This window comes from Habropoda laboriosa, unplaced genomic scaffold (assembly GCF_001263275.1).
Source record: "Habropoda laboriosa isolate 0110345459 unplaced genomic scaffold, ASM126327v1 scaffold387, whole genome shotgun sequence".
Classification (NCBI taxonomy): domain Eukaryota; kingdom Metazoa; phylum Arthropoda; class Insecta; order Hymenoptera; family Apidae; genus Habropoda; species Habropoda laboriosa.
This window is the reverse complement of record NW_017100510.1, coordinates 894681-918345: the sequence shown is the minus strand read 5'-3', so window position 1 is coordinate 918345 and position 23665 is coordinate 894681. Positions and strand designations below refer to the sequence as shown.

The window sequence follows — 23665 nt, the reverse complement described above, 5'->3', positions numbered from 1 at the left end:
TAATTGCAAATCACAATCATTTCAAGATTGTGAACTTGATTTAGATAAATTGTTCAACATTTTTATTTCATGGTTACAAATTTAATAAAAATAATATTGAAAGTCATTGCAAATCACAATCATTTGAAGATTGTAAACTAGATTTAGATAAATTTTTCAAAATTTTTATTTCACCTTTACAAATTTGATAAAAATATTATTCACCTAATCCAAGTCATAATCACTTGAGAAATTTACAAATTTTCTATGCGACACTTGCAAACCCAATTGCAAAACACAATTATTACTTAATTCACAAACACAATGAATTAACAGCAGAAATTCTCGAAATTCCTCCAAAGATAAATCTTCAAGAAAAGTTCCACTATTTCCCCCGAAAAAAATTCAAAATATCCTACGTCAGATTGCACTCGACTCTTCAACCTGATCTTCCTGAAACAAAAACTGGGCACGCTAACAGAGAAGGAACGCAGTCGAGTAGCATTATTCTTCGCGATAGAATTCCACGAGCGTTGCATTTCCCTTTTTACGGCAGCGGGAATTTCTCCCCCGGCGGAACAACGTCGATTTCGACCAGAGTGCACGGACCATTGAATACGAATCGATCAGCGGTGGCTCTCGAATGCACAGAAAGGACAGTCGCGTCGGTTGGGGAAAAAAGTGGCTGATTTACGGACAGACCCGGGGAACCGCTCGTCGAAACGAATATTTTTCGTCGATCTTCTTCCTACACCCTCTGGCTGACCCCTCGCGACGATCGCGCAATGATTTACGATTATTTCGAATAATACGCCATAAATTGCGACGTTCAAGCGTCGATAAGGGAGTTCGGTACGTGTATGAAACTGATAGGAGGATCGATCATCCCGATGTTTAGCGGTATGTTGACTTTTTTTTCAGCAGACCGTTTTGATCGAGTGAAATTTTCGAGTTTGACCGATCAAGAAATCTACAACGGTGCACTGCGATGCTTCTAGAGATTTTGCTTGGGATGGCGGGTAAAGTGAATGGTAATTTTGTGAGGAAAATGATACTAGGCATTAGTGAGGTTAGATTTATTATATTTGAGGAATGGAAACTTTGGATATTGTTCGAGTATGATATATTACTGAATGTCTCGTGATATCTGAAAGATATGAATGATTTTCTGAGTTAGAATGGTGTTTTAACTCTTTCACTGCTGTTGGCGCCTATAGGCTGTTTAAAGATTTTCTTGCAGCGTGTCCTTGGCGCCTATAGTCTGTTTGAATACTTTCTTGCACAGTACACTTGGCGCCTATAGGCTGTTTAACAATTTTCTTGCATGTGTCCTTGGCGCCTATAGTCTGTTTGAATACTTTCTTGCACAGTACACTTGGCGCCTATAGGCTGTTTAACAATTTTTTTGCATGTGTCCTTGGCGCCTATAGACTGTTTAATAATTTTCTTGCATGTGTCCTTGGCGCCTATAGGCTGTTTAACAATTTTCTTGCATGTGTCCTTGGCGCCTATAGTCTGTTTGAATACTTTCTTGCACAGTGCACTTGGCGCCTATAGGCTGTTTAATAATTTTCTTGCATGTGTCCTTGGCGCCTATAGGCTGTTTAACAATTTTCTTGCATGTGTACTTGGCGCCTATAGGCTGTTTGAATATTTTCTCGCACGGTGCACTTGGCGCCTATAGGCTGATAATTTGCTTGCACTGTGTCCTTGGCGCCTATAGCCTGTTTGAATATTTTCTCGCACTATGCCCACTGAGTCCTTGATGCCTATAGGCGATTTGAATATTTTCTTATCTATGCTCTTGGCGCCTATAGTCTGTTTGAATATTTTCTCGCACTGTGTCCTTAACGCCTATAGTTCCTTTGAATATTTTCTCGCACTGTGTCCTTAACGCCTATAATTTGTTTGAATATTTTCTCGCACTGTGCTATAGGCTGCTTAAAAGTTTTCTCTCGCTGTGTCCTTGATGCCTATAGTCTGTCTGAATATTTTCTCGCACTCTATTGTTACTAACTTTTCGCACACTTAATTTTGCCCTTTGCTCCCTTCCACCTTAATTTAATAAATCGGTAAATCTACAAATTTTAATTTCAAAACTTTAAAACACCAAAAAAAGTGTCAACAACGAAACAACAACATAAATTTACTCCCAAAATGTACTCTATTCACAAAATCACAAAAAACAAACCTCCTATTATACCGATACGACTAAAAATCTTAATCCCACGTTACCATGAAAGATTCAGCCGTTCCTAATACCAAGAATAAAGCGATCCTCCTATTCCTGAATCTCTTCCTCGTCCATAACCCGAGGACAAGAAAGAAAATAAGAAAAAAAGCTCGAATGAAAAATGGCAAAGAAGATCCTTCAAAGCGACCGCGGAGGGATCTTCGTTGCTGCGGCTTTCAGCAAGAAACACGGCTCGAGCGTGAAAAAGGCGATCGCGAGACCGATTGATCTTAATTGATCGGGCAAGCCGTGCCTGGCAACCTTGCGGTTTATCGCGTTTTAGAGGCCTCACTCTATCGTGGGCGGTGGTGCTACGGTAGAAAAGTTCGCCTGGTTCGCCGGCCAATCAGCAAATGGAATCGTTAGTTAGCCCCGTGGTAATCTTGGATCGGACGTTTGTTCTTCCTTGTAGTACACACGCTCGTACACGAACCTCTGGCCGGCAATCGTGATTCACGATCGAGAGTCGTGGATTCGCGGTGTTTATCGGGGCTCGACCTATGTGGACCTGCTAGCGCTAATTAGCCTGCTATTTAGCGGTCTATATATAATTAGCGGGTCGATCTGACGGAAAATTGAAGGAAAAATTGCTGTTTCGTGGATCTGCCGCGATGCACGCGATTTTCCTTCGAATTTCAGCGATTCTAGTTGGTATTCGATGGTTTCAAAGGTGTTTGTAGTTGTATTTTAAATTACTTTTTTGAAATTATATTTTTAAATCGTGGATTTGATTAATTAAGTATGTCGTATGACGCGAATATTCTTATGAACTTGGAGTAGTCTGTGTAAAGTGTGCTTTTGGACTTTTTTATGGTGTCATTTAATGTGAATGAAGTATGTATCTTTTTCTCAAATATCCCTTTAAATTTGAAACTTCACGTTTCTTCTTTTCCTCAAATATCCCTTTAAATTTGAAACTTCACGTTTCTTCTTTTCCTCAAATATCCCTTTAAAATTGAAATTTCACATTTCTCCTTTTTCTCAATGTCCCTCTAAAATTAAAATTTCACGTTTCTTCTTTTTCTCAAATATCCCTTTAAATTTGAAACTTCACGTTTCTTCTTTTTCTCAAATATCCCTTTAAATTTGAAACTCCACGTTTCTTCTTTTCCTCAAATATCCCTTTAAATTTGAAACTTCACGTTTCTTCTTTTCCTCAAATATCCCTTTAAAATTGAAATTTCACATTTCTCCTTTTTCTCAATGTCCCTCTAAAATTAAAATTTCACGTTTCTTCTTTTTCTCAAATATCCCTTTAAATTTGAAACTTCACGTTTCTTCTTTTCCTCAAATATCCCTTTAAATTTGAAACTTCACGTTTCTTCTTTTCCTCAAATATCCCTTTAAATTTGAAACTTCACGTTTCTTCTTTTCCTCAAATATCCCTTCCCTCAATTTTCCTTTAAATTGAAATTTCACGTTTCTCCTTTTTCTCAAATATCCTGTAAATTTGAAATTTCACGTTTCCTCTTTTTCCCTTTTTTTTTTTATCAACGATCTTCAATCTTCCTCCGATCTTGAACTTACCCATTCCTCAGGTCATCGACCTTTCCACGAATTCGTCAATAAATATTTTTCCATCCCCACGAAGGACCAAAAAATGAAACGTCTTTTTTTTCGGAAAAATGAAATTATTCTCGAGATTATTTATCCCATAATTTCCCGAATAATCGTATTAAAAGGAAGGAAAGTACAGCTTCGAAGGTGCAAGATGGATCAGTTCTACCATCTGTTAATGGAATCATTGATCTTCCTGTTCTACATCGTTCTCCAGGAAACTTAGAGGCATATGGATTGACGAAACAGTTCACGTTACGCCACCTACAAGTCCCGTGGGCGTTGTTATCACGGGGAAAGGGCACGGACACGACTTTAAAACTAATTTTCATTCCCCGATAATGGATTAATTGCAAGAACAACCGAGGATCTGCTTCCTGTTTCACGCTATCGCGTACAGAAAATAAACCTCGAGGACTGCTCGACTTGTAGTACCATTGCAACAACGTTCTTTCGTGATAAAACGTAAACTTGCGTTAGAAAGAAATGAAAGCAACGTTTCCTGGTGATCGAACATTTTTAAGGATATATGGATATGCGGTGAAAGATAGAAACGGTATCTTCGAGTAATTGTTACATTTTATTGATGTTTCGAGAAATTCTACAAGGATAGTGTGAAATAAATTATAACAGAAAAAATGAAAAATTATGTATTTCTAAGTGAATTATTGTCTCTAATTCTTGTTGTAGTGGAGAGCATAAACCATTCCTAAACAAATGTAAAAAAAGGAGCAACAAAGGGAAGCAATTATTTTTTGAGACAATTTTATGGAATAATAAACTATAAAAAATTTCACACTTATCAAATTCACATTTTAAGATTGCACATTCACTCAGAAATTGTCCTGGAAACATTCAAGATCACAAACTATGTAAATCCAAGCACGTGAAAGAAAATACCGCCAAAAAATCACAATTCAGGACAATAGATTCTAATTTTATTCCAAAAGGTACTATTTGAGACAATTTTATGCAATCACAAGCTAAAGAAGAATTTCATATCTCAAGATTCTAATTTTATTCACAAAAAACCACAATTTGAGATAATTTTATGCAATCACAAACTAAAGAAGAATTTCACATCTTAAAATTCTATTTTTATTCTCAAAAAATCACAATTTGAGACAATTTTATGCAATCACAAACTAAAGAAGAATTTCACATCTTAAAATTCTATTTTTATTCTCAAAAAATCACAATTTGAGACAATTTTATGCAATCACAAACTAAAGAAGAATTTCACATCTTAAAATTCTATTTTTATTCTCAAAAAATCACAATTTGAGACAATTTTATGCAATCACAAACTAAAGAAGAATTTCACATCTTAAAATTCTATTTTTATTCTCAAAAAATCACAATTTGAGACAATTTTATGCAATCACAAGCTGAAAAAGAATTTCACATCTCAAGAATCTAATTTTATTCACAAAAAAACAAAATTTGAGATAATTTTATGCAACCACAAACTAAAGAAGAATTTCACATCTTAAAATTCTATTTTTATTCTCAAAAAATCACAATTTGAGACAATTTTATGCAATCACAAGCTGAAGAAGAATTTCACATCTCAAGATTCTATTTCTATTCACAAGTTTTCTCAAAAATATTCAAAATCATAAACCACCTTCCTCAAAATACATAAAAAAATGACACAAAGAAGTAATCACTATACAAGACAATTTTAACGAATCACAACAGGATTCGCATGTTTGGAGTTGGATTTTTCTCGAGAAAAACTGGCTTGCGACTCAGAGTCGTGCCGAATTCGTTATTACGCTTGCCGTTATCAAGTCATGAGCTATCTAACCGCGTCCGCGCAACGTACGCTGTCCCTTTTATCAGAGGAGCCTGCTGGACGTTTCTATTATCGCGAGTGCGAATCGTCGTTCCTTTCCGCCTTCGTCGTCGTCCTGCCAGGCCGTATCATTCGCGGCCCCGTAAAGTAACAGTAACCGGTCGGAGAAAAATGACGGCCGAAGAGACACGCGCGCCAACCTTCTCAATGCCACACGCTCTCCACTCCGCGGGGAATTTCAACGTCTTGGGCTACAGGATCGATCAAAATTCGTGGACCTTTCTTTGGAATTTCATTGGAAATTTGGAGAAATGTCTTGGAGTGGTTTTCAGAGTGGTTTTCAGTGAGGAATTGCAGGTGAATTTGAGCAGAGAATTGTAGTGAAATTCCACGTTTGTGAGGAAAATTTTATTCCAGCAATATTTTACAAAATTCGTGGAAATTCTTTGGAAATTTCTTAGGAAATTAAGAGATTCTGTGGGTTAAAGTATTTTAAATAATATTAAATAGTTTTCAGTGAGGATTTCAGAAGAATTTGAACAGCGAAATCTATCGAAATTCCATATTTTTGAGGAAAATTCTTTTCCAGCAATATTTTACAAAATTCGTGGAAATTCTTTGGAATTTTCTTAAGAAATTGCAGAGATTTTGTGGTCCAATAGTATTCTAGTATAATACCATAGTTTTCACGTGGAATTTCAGGAGAATTTGAGCAGAGAAATCTATCGAAATTCCATATTTTTGAGGAAAATTCTTTTCCAGCAATATTTTACAAAATTCGTGGAATTTCTTTGGAATTTTCTTAAGAAATTGCAGAGATTTTGTGGTCCAATAGTATTCTAGTATAATACCATAGTTTTCACGTGGAATTTCAGGAGAATTTGAGCAGAGAAATCTATCGAAATTCCATATTTTTGAGGAAAATTCTTTTCCAGCAATATTTTACAAAATTCGTGGAATTTCTTTGGAATTTTCTTAAGAAATTGCAGAGATTTTGTGGTCCAATAGTATTCTAGTATAATACCATAGTTTTCACGTGGAATTTCAGGAGAATTTGAGCAGAGAAATCTATCGAAATTCCATATTTTTGAGGAAAATTCTTTTCCAGCAATATTTTACAAAATTCGTGGAATTTCTTTGGAATTTTCTTAAGAAATTGCAGAGATTTTGTGGTCCAATAGTATTCTAGTATAATACCATAGTTTTCACGTGGAATTTCAGGAGAATTTGAGCAGAGAAATCTATCGAAATTCCATATTTTTGAGGAAAATTCTTTTCCAGCAATATTTTACAAAATTCGTGGAAATTACATAGGAAATTGCATAGATTTCGTGACCCAAAGTATTTTAAATACTATACAACAGATTCCCTGAGAAATTTCAAACGAGAAATTCCGACAAATTCTACTCTCTTCATCCTCCCATGAAAATTATTTCGAAAGCGTTTCCAAGATTCCGCACAACGGCAGAAATATTTCCCGTAATAAATAGAACCGCCTGTAGACCGCGCGGGTTGCGCGTAATTAGGCGTAATTTTATTTTACAGCTGGATAACGACGCGAAACATCGCAGGAATTATTTCTGAGAACAGGATAGCGAATTACCGGTAAATATATCGCTGCAACTCGTATTTGCAAATGTTATTAACCATTACGTACCTTTATGGTCTTGTTGCGTGCAATTTGTCCGCGATTTCCGTTGTTTCAACGACGAACAATTCGTACGAAAAAAGAAATACCCGGTTATCACACTTTTTACCGGAGAATATCGTTTAACGATATCGCGTAATACACGCACTATTCTGATTCAATTATTCCCTCATCTGCACCATCTACGGTGAATGTTTCTATTGAACTATCAAATGTTTCCATTGTAAATACAGTTCGGCCATCGCGATCAGCTGACCTTTGCCTGATCGTTCTCACGTGGGATGAATTAAACAAACCTACGCGAATATGTGGTACTCGAATCAACATTGGCATTAATATACCGATACCACGTAGAATGGAAAGGATAATATAGTATCGTAAAAACGTTCGCCATTTCCTGTGTGGTTTCAAGAGGCACAGGAAGAGTGTTGTAAGAGAAAAAGCGAGGGTTGAAAGGGATAGAAATTAGGCTCGTCGAGAGAACCTTTAGTGACATTCGAGGGCCATTGATAAGTTGACTATTTTGGGGGAAAAATCACGAAACAACGTATTGTGTATGGTGGAACGGAAGAAAATGAGGGAAGAGTTTTTCTGGCAAGTGGAATTGCAACTTCGAGAGTTGTCTGAGAGTTGTATGAGACGTTCAAGAGTTGTAAAAATTATTGTGAGTTGTTTTAGTGTTGTAAAAGTCATTGCGTGTTGTCTAAGTGTTGTGAGAATCGTTAAAAGTTGTCTCAGTGTTGTAATAATCCTTGTGAGTTGCCTTAGTTAGTGTTGTGAGTTGTTTTAGTGTTGTAAGAGTCGTTGTGAGTTGTCTTAGTGTTGTAAGAGTACTTCTGAGTTGTCTTAGTTAATATCATGGGACTGCTGTCAGTTGTTTTAGTGTTGTAAGAGTTGTTGTGTGTCCTCTTAGTGTTCTAAGAGTCTTTGTGAGTTGTGTTAGTGTTGCAAGAATTATTGTAAGTTGTTTTAATGTTGCAAGAGTCATTGTGAGTTGTCTTGGTGTTGTAACAGTCCTTCTGAGTTGCGTTAGTTAATATTATGGGTTTGCTGTTAGTTGTTTTAGTGTTGTAAGAGTTGTCGCGAGTCCTCTTAGTGTTCTAAGAGTCGTTGTGAGTTGTCTTAGTGTTGTAAGAGTCCTTCTGAGTTGTCTTAGTTAATATCATGGGACTGCTGTGAGTTGTTTTAGTGTTGTAAGTGTTGTTGTGTGTCCTTTTAGTGTTCTAAGAGTCATTTTGAGTTGTCTTAGTGTTGAAAGCGTCCTTCTGAGTTGCCTAAGTTAACGTTATGGGATTGCGGTGAGTTGTTTTAGTGTTGTGAGAGTTGTCGCGAGTCCTCTTAGTGTTGTAAGAGTTGTCGCGAGTCCTCTTAGTGTTCTAAGAGACCTTGTGAGTTGTCTTTGTATTGCAAGAATTATTATAAGTTGTTTTAATGTTGCAAGAGTCATTTTGAGTTGTCTCAGTGTCACTAGAGTCGTTGTGAGTTGTTTTAGCTAGTGTTACGAGATTGTCGTGAGTTGTTTTAGTGTTGTAATTGTCAGTGTGTGTTACAGTTACTAGAAAATCGTCTTCACGTTGCGAGTTGTGCCAATTCTTGACAAACAACAAATGACAAACTATTATAACAAAAAGGGGACATCCTTAATAAAAATTAAGCATCACGATAAAGGGATAAAAATTGAGAACCAGACTACACAATTAACACTCTTGGAATTTCCATTAATTATGACTGAAAAGGACGCTTAAAATATCTAAGAAATTATTGTTCAATGTATACTACAAAAAAATCGAGCGTTCTTCGACAAAAACTATGTTGTCGAAACTATAATAAATATACCTGGAAACGTATTTTCGAAACAGAGACCTCGACACAGCGGATAGACCTCCAAATGACAATTAACCTCGACGACATATTCCGTGGAGATCCGCCAAACCTGTTTGTGGATCTGGTAAAAACCTGCCAGACCCATAAACATCTGAGTCCCGTGCGAACTGCATCCTGCAAATGGGATCGAAGATGTAGCGACTGAATGAATTATAACCACGGTCGTATACTTTCATTTAACCTCACTTTTTATGAAGTCCTCGCCACTTCCTGAATAAACATTTATTAATTTCTGATTCTTTAGGATGTGTCGAATCACGCTCTGAAGGAATTTTTCTCCTATTTCTGACGTTTTCGGAAAATCGAAAATCGAACATTTCAAATTTTGTATCTTCATCTTAAAAATGTTCAAAAATTCAGAAAAGGTGTCGCAATTTAATATTCAATTCCGTCACTTTCCAGATACATTACTATTAATTTCTGATTCCTTAGACCGTGTAGAATCACACTGTGAACAATTTTCTTAATTCAGATAAAAATCAAAATTCACCTATTTTCAATATTATTCTTGATCCATTTCAGTTCGAAAATTATGCCGGTCATTTCCAATGTTATTTGGAATCTTCGCGTTAAAAATGTACAAAAATCCAGAAAAGGTGTCATAATTCAATATTCAATTCCATCACCTCTCGGATAAATAATTACTGATTTCTGATTGCTTGTAACGCACAGAGTCACAGTATGAAGGACCTTTCCGCCTATTCTCAAGGAAAGCTCGCTTATTGTTAGCCTCATTTTTAACCCTTTCGCTACGAGCGTCGCCTATAGACGACATCCGCGCGACGACCTGTGTGTACGAGCGTCGCCTATAGACGACGTCAGCGTGATACCACTTGACGATGAGACCCGCGATGTTTTTATTTTTACGCATACTGCACATCGATCACACTTGTCTCATTCTCATTATTGAGAATTTTAATTTGTTATTGTAAAGTGTAATTTTTAATTTTTAAATATATTTTTATTGATAATGATTGCAAAATCTCCAAATATGTTGTTGTATAACACTTAAAGAATCGTACGATCCGGAGAATGACGAGGCTGCACCGAAAGATATAAGTCCGAACACCAGTTTACCTAAGCGCAACATGCACACTTTTCGGCGCAGTGCTGCGTTCAGTGCCGCTACTCCGGCGGCACGGTGGCCCGTTCAACGGTGTCACTCCGGCGGAGCACACTGCCGTAGCGAAAGGGTTAATCCTTCGCAATTCGAAGATTCTGCGAGCCTCTTCCAAATTCATTTCAAAAATGTTCAAAAATTCAGAAAAAGTGTCGTAATTTAATATTCGAATAAATTACTCTCGATTTCTGATCCTTGTACAGAATTACACAACGAAGGAATTTTCCGCCTACTTCTAACGTTACTTTCGATCCTTTCAATTTGAAAATTCTCTCGTTTCCAATTTTGACTGGTCGCGTTGAAAAGTTCAAAAATTCCAAGAAAATCTCACAGTGCGTTCAACCTTCACGCGACGTGCGTAACAAACGTCCGGCAAAGGAATGCTCGTTAGCCATTCTCGCGACGCGTTCGCATCCACATCGCTCGCCGTTGCAGATCCGCGAAATGGTAACGTCGGAGGATCTCCCTCGAGACGGAGTCGCCTCGATAATGAGGCGATTTTCTGCGATCGTTTCATCGCAATCTATCGGCCTTTCCGCGGCTCGTTCGTCACGGTGCGCCCACGCGTGCCCATACAAAACGGGTTTCCGCCGCGAGTCGGCGTGCTTTACGCGCGCGCGCGAGCTTCGACGCGTATTAAGAGATACGCGCGAGATATACTTGCCCGTTCCTAATCGCGCCTCTGATCAGACCCGAGTTCCTTCACCCTGCCCGTGCACTTGACTTCGCTGGAAGGTGATCCGGATTCTTCGGCCTTTTTCCATGCCCACCGTAACATACGCGGAGGCGGAGAGACCTGTCAGAAAAGCCACTTCCAGAGTGTTTCGTAACTTTTAGGTGCCGTTAACCCTTTCGCTGCTATCGACGCCTGTAGGCGCTTTGAAAATTTCTTTGCTATTGAAAATTGGAGGCTTTTGGCGCGTTTTTGTGCTAATCTCAGACTTAATTTTATGTTCTGCAGTCTTCCAATAATTAATGTTAATTCGGTAAAGGAATTTTGGAATGATGCGGGCAAAAAGGAAATTTTGGAAAATTGGAGCCTTTTGGGGCGCTTTTGTGTTAATTCAAGCCTCAATTTTATCCTCTGCAGTCTTTTAATAATTAATCTTAATTCGATAAAGGAATTTTGGAAAGATGTGGCCAAAAAGGGAATTTTGGAAAATTGGAGCTTTTCGGGGCGCTTTTGTGATAATTTGAGACTTCTGCACTTTTCCAATAATTAATGTTAATTCGGTAAAGGAATTTTGGAAAGATGCGGCCAAAAAGGGAATTTTGGAAAATTGGAGCTTTTCGGGGCGCTTTTGTGATAATTTGAGACTTCTGCACTCTTCCAATAATTAATGTTAATTCGGTAAAGGAATTTTGGAAAGATGCGGCCAAAAAAGAGAATTTTGAAAAATTGGAGCCTTTTGGCGTACTTTCGTGTTAATTTGAGCCTTAATTTTATCCTCTGCAGTCTTCTAACAATTATTATTAATTCGATAAAGGAATTTTGGAAAGATGCGGCCAAAAAGAGAATTATGAAAAATTGGAGCTTTTCGGGGCGCTTTTGTGATAATTTGAGGCTTCTGCACTCTTCCAATAATTAATGTTAATTCGGTAAAGAAATTTTGAAATAATGTGGCCAAGAAGCGAATTTTGGAAAATTGGAGCTTTTCGGGGCGCTTTTGTGATAATTTGAGACTTAATTTTATGTTCTGTACTCTTCCAATAATTAATATTAATCCGGTAAAGAAATTTTGGAATGATGCTGCCAAAAAAGGGAATTTTGTTACCGTTGTGGGATATCTGAATTTGTCACGCGCTTTGTGTGCCAAAATTTGCCGCAGCGAAAGGGTTAAAGCGGAGGAAACATGCTCGGCTGAGTAATCGAGGGAAAATTTGTGGTTTCGTCGTTTATTCATCTTGGAACGATTTGATAGGAAGAGTAGTATGCCTCGAGGGAAGTGTGTAAGTTAGTTTGAGTTAGTATACTCCTCCTTTTATATTTTTACGTTGCAAATACGGCAAGATTTAGTAAATTTGTACTTCTTTCTTTTTTTAATTAAAATAAACAATTTTTGTAATTTTAGTGTTAATGAAGTTAGAAAAAATAACGAAAATAGCATTTCTGCTATATTAAGTACAGTGTGCTTCATTAATTTCACGAAAAATTAACGTTGCGAAACAGTGATCTCACTAAGTATATTTTAATGTTAATAAAGTGAGAAAAAAGATGTGCAAATGTTATTTTTAGTATAAAGGATGAAATGTGCTTCGTTACCATACAGTGCTCTCGAATATCTTATTTCCAGAAGAAGGGTTAAAAATTACAGGCAATTTTAATGTACCTTTTATTACCTAAATCTACCAAATTGCAGAAAATTGCTATTGATCCCTCTGAAATTAATCACAGATCTAAAAAAATTGCTACCAAATGACCAAAACTAACAAAGGGCCCCAAACTGTTACGAGAAGAATTAGTGAGAGAAGTGAGGAACTGAAATTGAACAAAATAGTTGAAGAAGCATTCGACCAGAAAAATTGTAAAAACTTTTGCACATCCTCTACCGAAAGTGATGTCAATTCTTTTGTCAAAATTTACCCGCATTAATTCGAAACATGTACCTATGCCCAAAAAAGTTTTCCAATCAGAGCACACCTCGTATCCACCCGAAATATGAATGTTCCTCCGCCGAGTGTCCGATGTCAAATTCCCTTCCCACTTATGAACACTCTATACTTCTTTCTGTTTACCTACGCTGAATTGGCGAATCTGTACGAGCGTATCGGAATTGGCGCGGCCAGGATTGATGTCGTCCTGAAAACCTCGTTTGGGGGAAATTGACTTGGAAGTAGTTCGACGCTAAGCTTCTTATTTCGAGAACTCCAATTTTCCCTGCGACGGTACACGGTGTCCCGATTTGATTATTCCCCGAACTCTGATACTTTTTCGATGGAGTTTCGAAACAAGGACACCCGAACGTTTCGTCCTAGTTCCAGGCATCTCTCGAGTGTTACAGGTTCCGTACAGTGGGCTCTACTTGGCCGGTTGATTCGCGTTTGTCAGGGAACGAAGCTCGACTTTTTCTTATGTCGAAGCCAGCTGTAGATTTATGCAGATCGTTCGGGTATCTTGGATCGAAGCGACATCGGGTATAATTGGCTTTTACGATGGCGAAAAGGAACGATCGAGGATTAATGAGGGTATAAGTATAGTGTTCCTGCATGTTGCTTGGTATCACCTTCGTTTGGAATCAAGATCGCATGTAAGTATTACGCGTTCTTACGTGTACCTTGATGTAATTTGATGTAATAGCTTTGTAATTTGGAAGTATATTGTGCGCTGCAGGTCTTTTTAGAGAAATTTTGGTAAGAAGTTGGTGATATTAGTTCTTTTGTAGGAAGGATTTGCGGTATAACTTTTTTTAACTTGTAAAATTTGGATGCTGAATTTTGAAACACCCTGTATCTCGAGTAACTTTTAATAGATCGCATGTTTTGTGTAAATTCCAATTTAGGGCAGTGCTTCTTTACACTCTCGGCAATATAAATTTTGTTAATCTTTAAAAATTTATATGTGTAATTTTGAAACGACCTGTAGCACAAACACCTTCCAAATAAGCTATGCAAGCGTACTATGTACAAACATCGCAGTGCTTTTCAAATTCAAATAAACCTCACATTCTCAATATTCTCTAATTCAAGAAATTCTCACCTTCAACTTTGAAACACCCTGTACCACAAGCATTGTCCAACGAAGCTCTAAAAATTTCAAATAAATCTCTGAAACACTTTGTATTGCAAACATGGTCCAACAAAGTGCTACAAATCCAAATGAATCTCATTTTTTTTAATATTCTCTAGTCTAAAAATTCTTAACTTCAATTCTGAAACGCTCTGTATCTCAAACTTCACCAAACACAGATCTACAAATCTCTGAAACGCTCCGTACTCCAAACATGGCCCAACAGAGCTCTACAAACCCAAGTAAACCTCCCTTTCTCGATATTCTCTATTTTAAAAAATTCTCACGTTCAACTTTGAAACACCCTGTACTTCAAACGTCACCAAACAAGCTCTATAGATCTCAAATAAATCTCTGAAACGCTCTGTGTCACAAACATCTCCCAACAATGCTCTACAAGTCCAAATAAACCTCCCTTTCTCGATATTCTCTAATTCAAAAAATTCTCACGTTCAACTTTGAAACACCCTGTACTTCAAACGTCACCAAACAAGCTCTATAGATCTCAAATAAATCTCTGAAACGCTCTGTGTCACAAACATCTCCCAATAATGCTCTACAAGCCCAAATAAACCTCCCTTTCTCGATATTCTCTAATTTAAAAAATTCTCACCTTCAACTTTGAAACACCCTATACCACAAACATCACCAAATAAAGCTCTACAGATCTCAAACAAATCCCACTTCCTCCTTATTCCCTAGTATAGAAAATTCTCACCTTCATCTTCGAAATGCCAAACAAATCCCACTTGAACCTACCTCAACAAAACAAAAACCTCGCTCTCAACTCTGAAACGACCTGTACAGCCCCGCGAACGCGGCCATTAAACCGCAGATTCACTCTCCCAGAATCCGGAACCCAGCGCGGAGTGCTTGTCTGCATGGAAAGCGATCCGCAGCATGAAAACGGCGAAAGGACGAAGAACCGCGACTAATCCGACGTCTCATTGGACACGCGCGCCGCTTTAATGCCGTAATATATTCCGGATAATGGGAAGCTGAATGGCGTTCAAGGTCAAGGGTGTCCCGCGCAATTTCCCACGAGACCGAGGCCATGACATACGCGCCACCAGTCGTGTTCAATCGCCGTCCAGGGAATTCTTCCTGCTTCGATACGCGAAAAACGAACAAACCGGGTAAATACGACGACGGGACACGCGAGAATCCGCCATTTTCCAAACGGTTCGACGACCTCACTCGCTCGGCCGAGACCAGTTGCGAGAAAATGGCCGAGTAATTGTGACGAGCGTTCACCATACTCGTAGAAATATGCAACAGAGTGGAGTTTCTTATTACGGTTGTAGATTAGATTGCTATGCAGAAATTCGAGCGGAGACGCTGAAGATTCGAGAATTCTTCTTAGTCGAGGGATCAGGGTTTTTTTGAAATAATCTCTGAGAACTGTGTCTTAGCAATTTTTCATTTTTTCAGGGTGTTTTTAGTTATTTAGAGCTAATTAGAACAATTTAGAATGTTTTGTGTGTTTTATGGAGAGCTAGAAATTGTTTAATTCATTTTTCCTAACCTCACTTTTTTTCGGAAATTCAAGAATGCTGGAGTTACGAATATTTTTCATGTTTTAAGCAAAGTTAGAATGGTTTTTTCATTCTTCAGGGTGTTTTTAGTTATTTAGAGCTAATTAGAACAATTTAGAATGTTTTGTGTGCTTTATGGAGAGCTAGAAATTGTTTAATTCATTTTTTCTAACCTCACTTTTTTTGGATATTCAAGAATGCTGGAGTTACGAATATTTTTCATGTTTTAAGCAAAGTTAAAATGTTTTGTGTGTTTTATGGGACACTAGAAACAGTTCAATTCATTTTTTCCTAACCTCACTTTTCCTGGAAATCCAGAATATGTTAGTTAGGACATTTCTGCCGGTGATTATGAAAGTGGCCTAATTTTTCTTTCGAAATATTCACAATTTTCCCTCTGAGAGTGTATTAAAAAATATTTCTTCATTAGGCAATCAAATATTTCACAAAATACTTGCTCTCATAACCTAAATCTTTTCCACGAAAAGATCGACACAACCCAAACCAAGTGATAAATTCAATTGTATTAAATTTTTCACCAGGACCACTTTCATAATAATCAGCAAAATTGAACTAAAGACTGCAGCATAATTATATATCATAGTTTCTCTGATTCAAAGAGAAACTCCATTCCATCACATTCTCAGAAAGGACCAACAGCAAAACACCAGAATTTCCATACAAAAAATTCATTTTTATTGTCGAGCATGAACAATGAGCAATAATTTAACGAAATCGACCGATCGTTAAAATGATTTCCAAATGAAGGGGCGACGAAGTATAAAGAAACAGCTAGCGCCAGTCGTTCAAGCTATCGATCCTCGATCAACACACTCGACGACAGTTCGCTGCTGCCAGTGAACCAATCATCCAGAGGAACACGCTCTCCAACAAAGCATTTCACCCTGGACGAGTGGTCTCCGATATCTCCCAATTTCTCGTCCATCAGTCCTGTTCGTATCCCAAAAAAATAACGCGTCCAAAACCGTCCTCGTCCTCAAAAACCAGCCAGCCAGTCGACTCAATGAAGATAGACAGGAACGTCGACCAACGAGTGTACCTGAGCAACTGGTACAGTCTTCAACAGCAACGTAGGTTCGATCTTCACCTTCGAATCTCCCTGAATCTGACTGATTCCGTGGCTGGAAATCGACGTGGTCACCGTAGCTGCAGCCAACTGAGGAACTTCCTTGACAAGCGGTACCAATGGAACAACATCCTTCGCAATTTCAGCATTTTTCTCTAGAGCAACGCTGGGAAGAGCGATGGGTTCCTTGGTGACAGCAGATGGTCCGTGGATCTGACTGATACCGTGGCTAGAGATGGTGGTCGTGGTCGAAGCAACGCCTAATTTACCGGCAGGTAGAATGTGCAGAGCTTCCTGGGAGAGGACAGGTAGAATAGGGAGACTTTCCTTGGATAGGACAGGTAGAATAGGAAGATGTTCCTTGGGTATCAACGTGGAGGCAACTGGAAGAGGTTCGAGAGGGACATGAAGGAAGGTGAGAGGTTGCTGGTCGATCTTGACCGCGTCTTTAGGTTTTGGTCCCTCGATTCCCAGCTCTTTGTGCAATTCTATGCGATTCTCGAGGTAGGTGGGAGCTCGAGCGAGGACTGGAAGGCCTCCCAATAAGGTCTGCGCTGGCAGGATCGGTTGCAAGTCGACCGGTTTCGACTCTGTCAGATCCAAACGAGCGTTGCTGTGCACTTGAACTTGGCTCTGGTGAGAGGTCGCCAGAGGGATGTCGCTGGTTAGCAGCACAGGTTGGTACAGAGCCTTGGCCGAAGGTGCTTTCTCGTCTTTATTCTCAGCTGAGTCTTCTACGCTACGTCTTCTGCGATGAGGTTTAGGGGTGTCTAGCTGCTTGTCGGTGTTTCTAGCTAGGATTATGTGGGCTGGTTCAACGTTCAGGTTGTTGTCCGTTGGTAAGTTTGTGGCAGCTACGCGGAAACCGTTGTCGTCAGCGACGTAGAAGACGGATTGGAGGATTCCGTTCGCGTCTATGTAGCTGTAGGAACCGCGGACACCATCGGCGTCTTTGATCTCTTCTTTCGCCGAGGGACCACCTGCGTAGCTGTACGCGTGCGCGCCTGTCCTCGTGTCCTGGTACTGCTGGTGGTACACCGGAACCGGGCTTGATAGGTACGCGTACGGGACCAGGTTCAGTGGAGTGCCTGAGGCTAGGCCTAGGGCCAGAATGAATGGAATCTGGAAGGAGCAATTGTGTGTTTCAGTTGAGTAAGTAATTATTCGGCGATTTTTTTATGATGCTTTGGTTTAAAGAACCAAAAGTAAGAATTATTTTTGAAATTTTTATTTGAAAAATTATCGATAGGGAATTGTTTGTTGGTTGAGTTGAAGTTGAGCGTTTGAGATCTTTCGGAATGGAATGTGAGAATTTTCTAATTTGAAAGTTTGAAATAACCAAAATTTGGGAAACTTGAAAATTTGAGATAATCAAGATTTGGAAATTAGAAAATTTGAAATAAACAAAATTTGGGAAATTAGAAAATTTGAGAAAACCTAAATTTGGAAATTAGAAAGTTTGAAATAATCGAAATTTGGGAAATTTGAAATAACCAAAATTTGGGAAACTTGAAAATTTGAGATAACCAAGATTTGGAAATTAGAAAATTTGAAACAACCAAGATTTGGGAAACTTGAAAATTTGAGATAACCAAGATTTGGAAATTAGGAAATTTGAAATACCCAAAATTTCGGAAATTACAAAATTTCCTAAATACCCAAAATAAATTACTCAAATTTTCAATGGCATTCAACTTTTGTAATTTTTGTAATTTGCATAGTTCAGAGTATCCTAAGGCTAAAAAAGCACAATCTCCAGAAATTAAGAATTCTAATTCACCGAAAATTTTCGAAAATTATTTCAGATTAGGCTATCGCTGCAAACCCTCAAATGTCAACTTTAAAAAATGTTCCAAATTAGTATTAATACTTCTCGAGCAATTCCAAACTCCCGGCAGTCTCTATCGTACTAAATCCGAGCTTCGATCGAATCACTCTCTGGACGGTCGTCGACAAGCTGATGGCTCGTGACTCCGAAATCCTCTCAAGGTTGACGATTCGACGGATCGTCTGTCGAATTTCACGAACGAGGTATTCTCGCCGCGTCGCAGGGGGTGAGTTTATACTTGCATGAGGCTGGAGGATCCAGTTCTCTTTACGATCCAATAACAGGTGAACGAGTGGCAACGACGGCGGGGCTAGAGACGATCGAAAAGGCGAGGCCCGTGGAAAGGCTGCCTGAGACACTCTCAGCCCTTCCAGGCATTGATTTCAAATCTTGACACACCGTGTCGGTGATCATTTGACTTTCAAGACTGCCGAATGCTGCTCGAAACCGCGGCAGAGAGCTATTTTCTCAAACGTTCTTTACCTATCCTGTGGTTTCTTGTAGCTGAGCTTGTTTCAGTCCGAATTTCTTTAGAGTGGAATGCAATTTTTATTTACGCTAATTTGGAGGTGCAGAAAAATAGAAATTGTCAGTTTTATTAATTGCGAAGAGAGAATTGGAATTAATAAAAGGGTAATTTCGAGACTCAGAATTTATAGAAGAGTACTTGAAGACTTCCTCCATTTCTCGAGCGACAAATCGAAGTCGATAAAAATTAAGATCCTCAGAAATTTGTTTTTAAAGGGAGCAGGGAAGAATAGTGTTATCCTTGTTAGCCCTAATGCGTTCTTCGTTTTGACTGTACACTCAAGCCTTTCGGGTCGAAAATGACCTAAGACCTTATGTGTAATAATTTTGTTAAAAAATGATGTTAAGGAACGTAAACTTGATAACAGCAAAAATGACGAAAAATATAAAAAGGCGGTGGGTCAGAAAAGACCCGAGCACCGCTCTAGGGTTAAACATAAATCAGCAAAATCATCACAATTTTCACACAAGAAATCCTCCGTCGCCTGTTCTTTGTTCTTCGAAAGAACGACTCTAATGCAACAACCCTGAGGGAACCTGATTAACCCTTTGCTTTGTAATAAAGTGTCACATTCGTGGTGCATATTATGTTGAAAATATTAAAAATGGAGTACTAAATTTGCAATTATCTAGAATTCTAATTTAGAGCTTACCAAATTCTCTATCCACCCTTGAAGCTTAGCAGACACAAATGATCTGTGGTATCTCAATTTCTTCAAATTAAGCACAGTATCAGAACTGCGAATAACTAAGACGAACATGTGCAGTGATAAAAAAAATCGTAAATCAAGAGGTCAATAAACTAAAGTCAATCAGTCCAACCCAGCGATTTTTAACTAATTACTAAAATTCCACGGCGCGCCAACGTGTATACTACGTTTTCTCTGACAAAAAATATACATTTCTGACTTTTCTAAATTTTTCAACTAAATTTCTATTTCTCAGTTTCTAAATTTTGCATTGAGAAATCTAAAATCTGCGCAAAAAATATACATATCCGACTTTTCTAAATTTTTCAACCGACTTTCTATCTTTTAATTTCTAGATTTTCCCATTAAGAAATCTAAAATCTAAAATCATAATTAACCAAGACAAACTTCACTAAAATCGTTTCATAGAAATTCACGGCAAAATTCGTCAATCTGACCAACAATCACAGTTCGAAAAAACTGGTTGGAAAATTAGAAGACGCGAGAAGACTTACCAGAGACTGCATCGTGCTATCGGTAGCGTATTCCTGTGAACCTCCTTACTCGACGAAGGACTGTTCGGCCTGTGCACCTTGCTTCCGATCTGGTTTTGACTTATATACATGGCGGTGGGGACGTGCGAGCCGCCGGCGGTGTCTTCGAACCAGGAACCAGCGGAATCGCCGAAGGACAGGCGTTCACCGAATACTTGGAGACGCGATCCCTCGATCCGGGATCCGGCATCCTTTGCCACGCCCTCCGCTTCTTCTTCTTCTTCTTCTTCTTCCTCGGGGTTGTTTATTTGCTCGCCTCCTATTTTCTCGCCACATCGCCGGGAACTAGATCCGTGTTTTCTGTAATGGGATCCTGGAGGCTGTAAACGGTCGGTCAGAGTAAACGTTTGAATTGTTCGGTGGAAATGATGATATTGGACTGTCGAGGGACGAGAAGGATGTGGTGGACGGTTCGCTTTTTTTCCATTTTTTTGGGGGAGTTAGGGCCTGTGGAAGAGGATATGGTGGAGAATTGCACGTTTTTTCAATTTTTTGATCGTTTTTTTTTTTTGAGTTAGTGACTGTGGAAAAGGATAGGTATGGCGGAGCATTCACTTTTTGTGACTTTTTTGATTTATTTTTCTCTTTTTTCTTTGGTTAGTGGCTGTGAAAAAGGACATGGCGGAGAATTCACTTTTTGTAACTTTATTGATTTAGCTTCTTTCTGGTTAGTGGCTGTGAAAGAGGATGTGGTGGAGAATTCACTTTTCTTTCACCTTTTTGGTTTTTTTGGTTAGTGGCTATATGTGGTAGAGTTTAATTTTATTTAGGAGATAGCAGGAGAAGTTTTAAGTTTCATTTATTTGGAGCGGCAGTGAGAATAAAGGAATAATAATTTTTGACATGTTACACAAAAAAGTTACAAGTTTTTGCAATTTTAGACGAACTTCAGAACAAAGTTAAAAAAATCACATGATTAATTCACATGAGAAATCACTTTTTGTAATTTTATTGATTTAGCTTTTTTTTGGGTTAGTGGCTGTGAAAGAGGACGTGGTGGAGAACTCACTTTTTGTAAATTCTTTTACTTTTTTTTACTTTTTAGGTTAGTGACTATGGAAAAGGAAATTCACTTGTTTCACTTTTTTGATTTATCTTTTGGTTAGTGGCTATATACGGTAGAGTTTGGTTTTATTTTGGAGATATTAGGAGAAGTTTTAAGGTGTGATTTACTTTGGACTGACAGTGAGAATAAAGGAATAATGATTTTTGACATGTTACACAAGAAAATTGCAAGTTTTTGCAATTTTACCTAAATTTTAGGACAAAGTGAAAAAGTCACATGATTAGATTACATTTGGTTAGTGGCTGTGAAGAAGAACGTGGTGGAGAATTCACTTTTTGTAACTTCTTTGATTTATCTTCTTCTTATTTTGATTAGTGGCTATGAAAAAAGGACACGGTGGAGAATTCACTTTCTTTCAATTTTTGTCCTTCATCTTTTTCTTTTCCTTCTGGTTAGTGGCTATGAAAAAGGATAGGTATGGTGAAGAATTCACTTTTTGTATCTTTTCTAATTTATTTTTTGCTCATTTTGTTCAGTGGCTGTATATGATAGGGTTTGGTATTATTTCGGAGATATTGAGTACAGTTCTAAGATGAGTGGACAATAAGAATAAAGGAATAATAAGTTTTTGACATGTTACACAGGATAATTGCAAGTTTTTGCAGATTTAGCTGAATTTCGTAACAGTGACAATGAGAATAAAGGAATAATAAATTTTTGTGAAATCAATTTTCACGAGAAAATTACAAATTTTCGCAGCTGTGTCTGAATTTCACAAACAAAGTTAAAAGATCGCACAAAAATATCAGCTCCGTGGCAAATTTCCACGGTATCGAATTCCCGACACTTTCGTTTCGCTGTAGCATCGACTGCAAGAATATTCTCGTTCCCTCGATAAAATTGTCACTTCCGAAAAATGGTAGCTACCGCCGTTAAAAATCTAGCAAGCATCTCGAAGAAAATCCACCGCAAACGACCTTCGCCGCAGAAAAACTCGACGGAATGAAAGAGTTATTAAAGTTAAAATCAGCCTTCATCACAGATACAACTTGTCCTTCTCACATTGAAATCCCTCGGACCCCGCCCAATAGCACCCAAGAGTCTCTCCCGACCGAGGGTAATCACCTAACGCTTTAACTTCTTCCACCGTCCGCAAACTCGTTCCCGGTAAACAATCGTACATGGCAATTGCCACGGCGAGATGATTGACGCCGTTAACCCCTTCGCTGCGCCACGCTCGCGACAAAAAACCTTCAGTTTGTAAGTAGCGGTGGAAACAATTATTGTTCCACGCTGGAAAATAAAGATGGGTGTGATTGAAAAACAACTGTTCCGCGATAGTCAAATGATCGATGGTGCATTCTTGCGATACCTGATTTTCAGCAAGAGACTGATATCTTATTTGCGAACTGTGAAAATGAATAATTATGTGGATTAAATGGGCGTATGTACAAGGTGAACCAGTTAACGTGGTTCATATTGGGTTATTCGGTTTTTAGTGGTTCGATTGAAATTTCTTCTTCTTGGTCGCATAATGTTTTAAAGATAATAATTTTGTTATTATATTAAAAATAGTTCAATTTGAAAGTTTCGTTTGGTCGCATATCAGAGTTAATATTTTTATTATACTAATAATATTTCAATTTGAAATTCTCTTTTGGTCGCATAATATTTCAAAGTTAATAATATTATTATTATACTGATAATATTTCAATTTGAAATGCTCTTTTGGTCGCATAATATTTCAAAGTTAATAATATTATTATTATATTAATAATATTTCAGAGTTAATATTTTTATTATACTAATAATATTTCAATTTGAAATTCTCTTTTGGTCGCATAATATTTCAAAGTTAATAATATTATTATTATACTGATAATATTTCAATTTGAAATGCTCTTTTGGTCGCATAATATTTCAAAGTTAATAATATTATTATTATATTAATAATATTTCAGAGTTAATATTTTTATTATACTAATAATATTTCAATTTGAAATTCTCTTTTGGTCGCATAATATTTCAAAGTTAATAATATTATTATTATACTGATAATATTTCAATTTGAAATGCTCTTTTGGTCGCATAATATTTCAAAGTTAATAATATTATTATTATATTAATAATATTTCAGAGTTAATATTTTTATTATACTAATAATATTTCAATTTGAAATTCTCTTTTGGTCGCATAATATTTCAAAGTTAATAATATTATTATTATACTGATAATATTTCAATTTGAAATGCTCTTTTGGTCGCATAATATTTCAAAGTTAATAATATTATTATTATATTAATAATATTTCAGAGTTAATATTTTTATTATACTAATAATATTTCAATTTGAAATTCTCTTTTGGTCGCATAATATTTCAAAGTTAATAATATTATTATTATATTAATAATATTTCAGAGTTAATATTTTTATTATACTAATAATATTTCAATTTGAAATTCTCTTTGGTAGCAAAATATTTCAAAATTAAT

General features: G+C 37.5%; 2 protein-coding genes across 2 annotated transcripts in view; both read right to left on the bottom strand.

Annotated features, from left to right (window-relative positions):
* Positions 1 to 14670, bottom strand: part of LOC108576310 — a 41197-nt gene extending 26527 nt beyond the window's left edge. Inside the window, exon 1 of the mRNA XM_017939271.1 lies at positions 14665 to 14670. Coding sequence (XP_017794760.1) covers positions 14665 to 14670 — 6 coding nt within the window. The remainder of the gene's footprint in view (positions 1 to 14664) is intronic.
* A 1832-nt stretch (positions 14671 to 16502) lies between these two features.
* On the bottom strand, positions 16503 to 20396 carry LOC108576309. Its single transcript, XM_017939270.1, is given in 4 exon segments — positions 16503 to 17690; positions 20129 to 20154; positions 20157 to 20264; positions 20267 to 20396. Coding segments are annotated over 4 exon segments (1413 nt in total). The 5' UTR covers positions 20358 to 20396.
* Positions 20397 to 23665: the final 3269 nt, after the last annotated feature.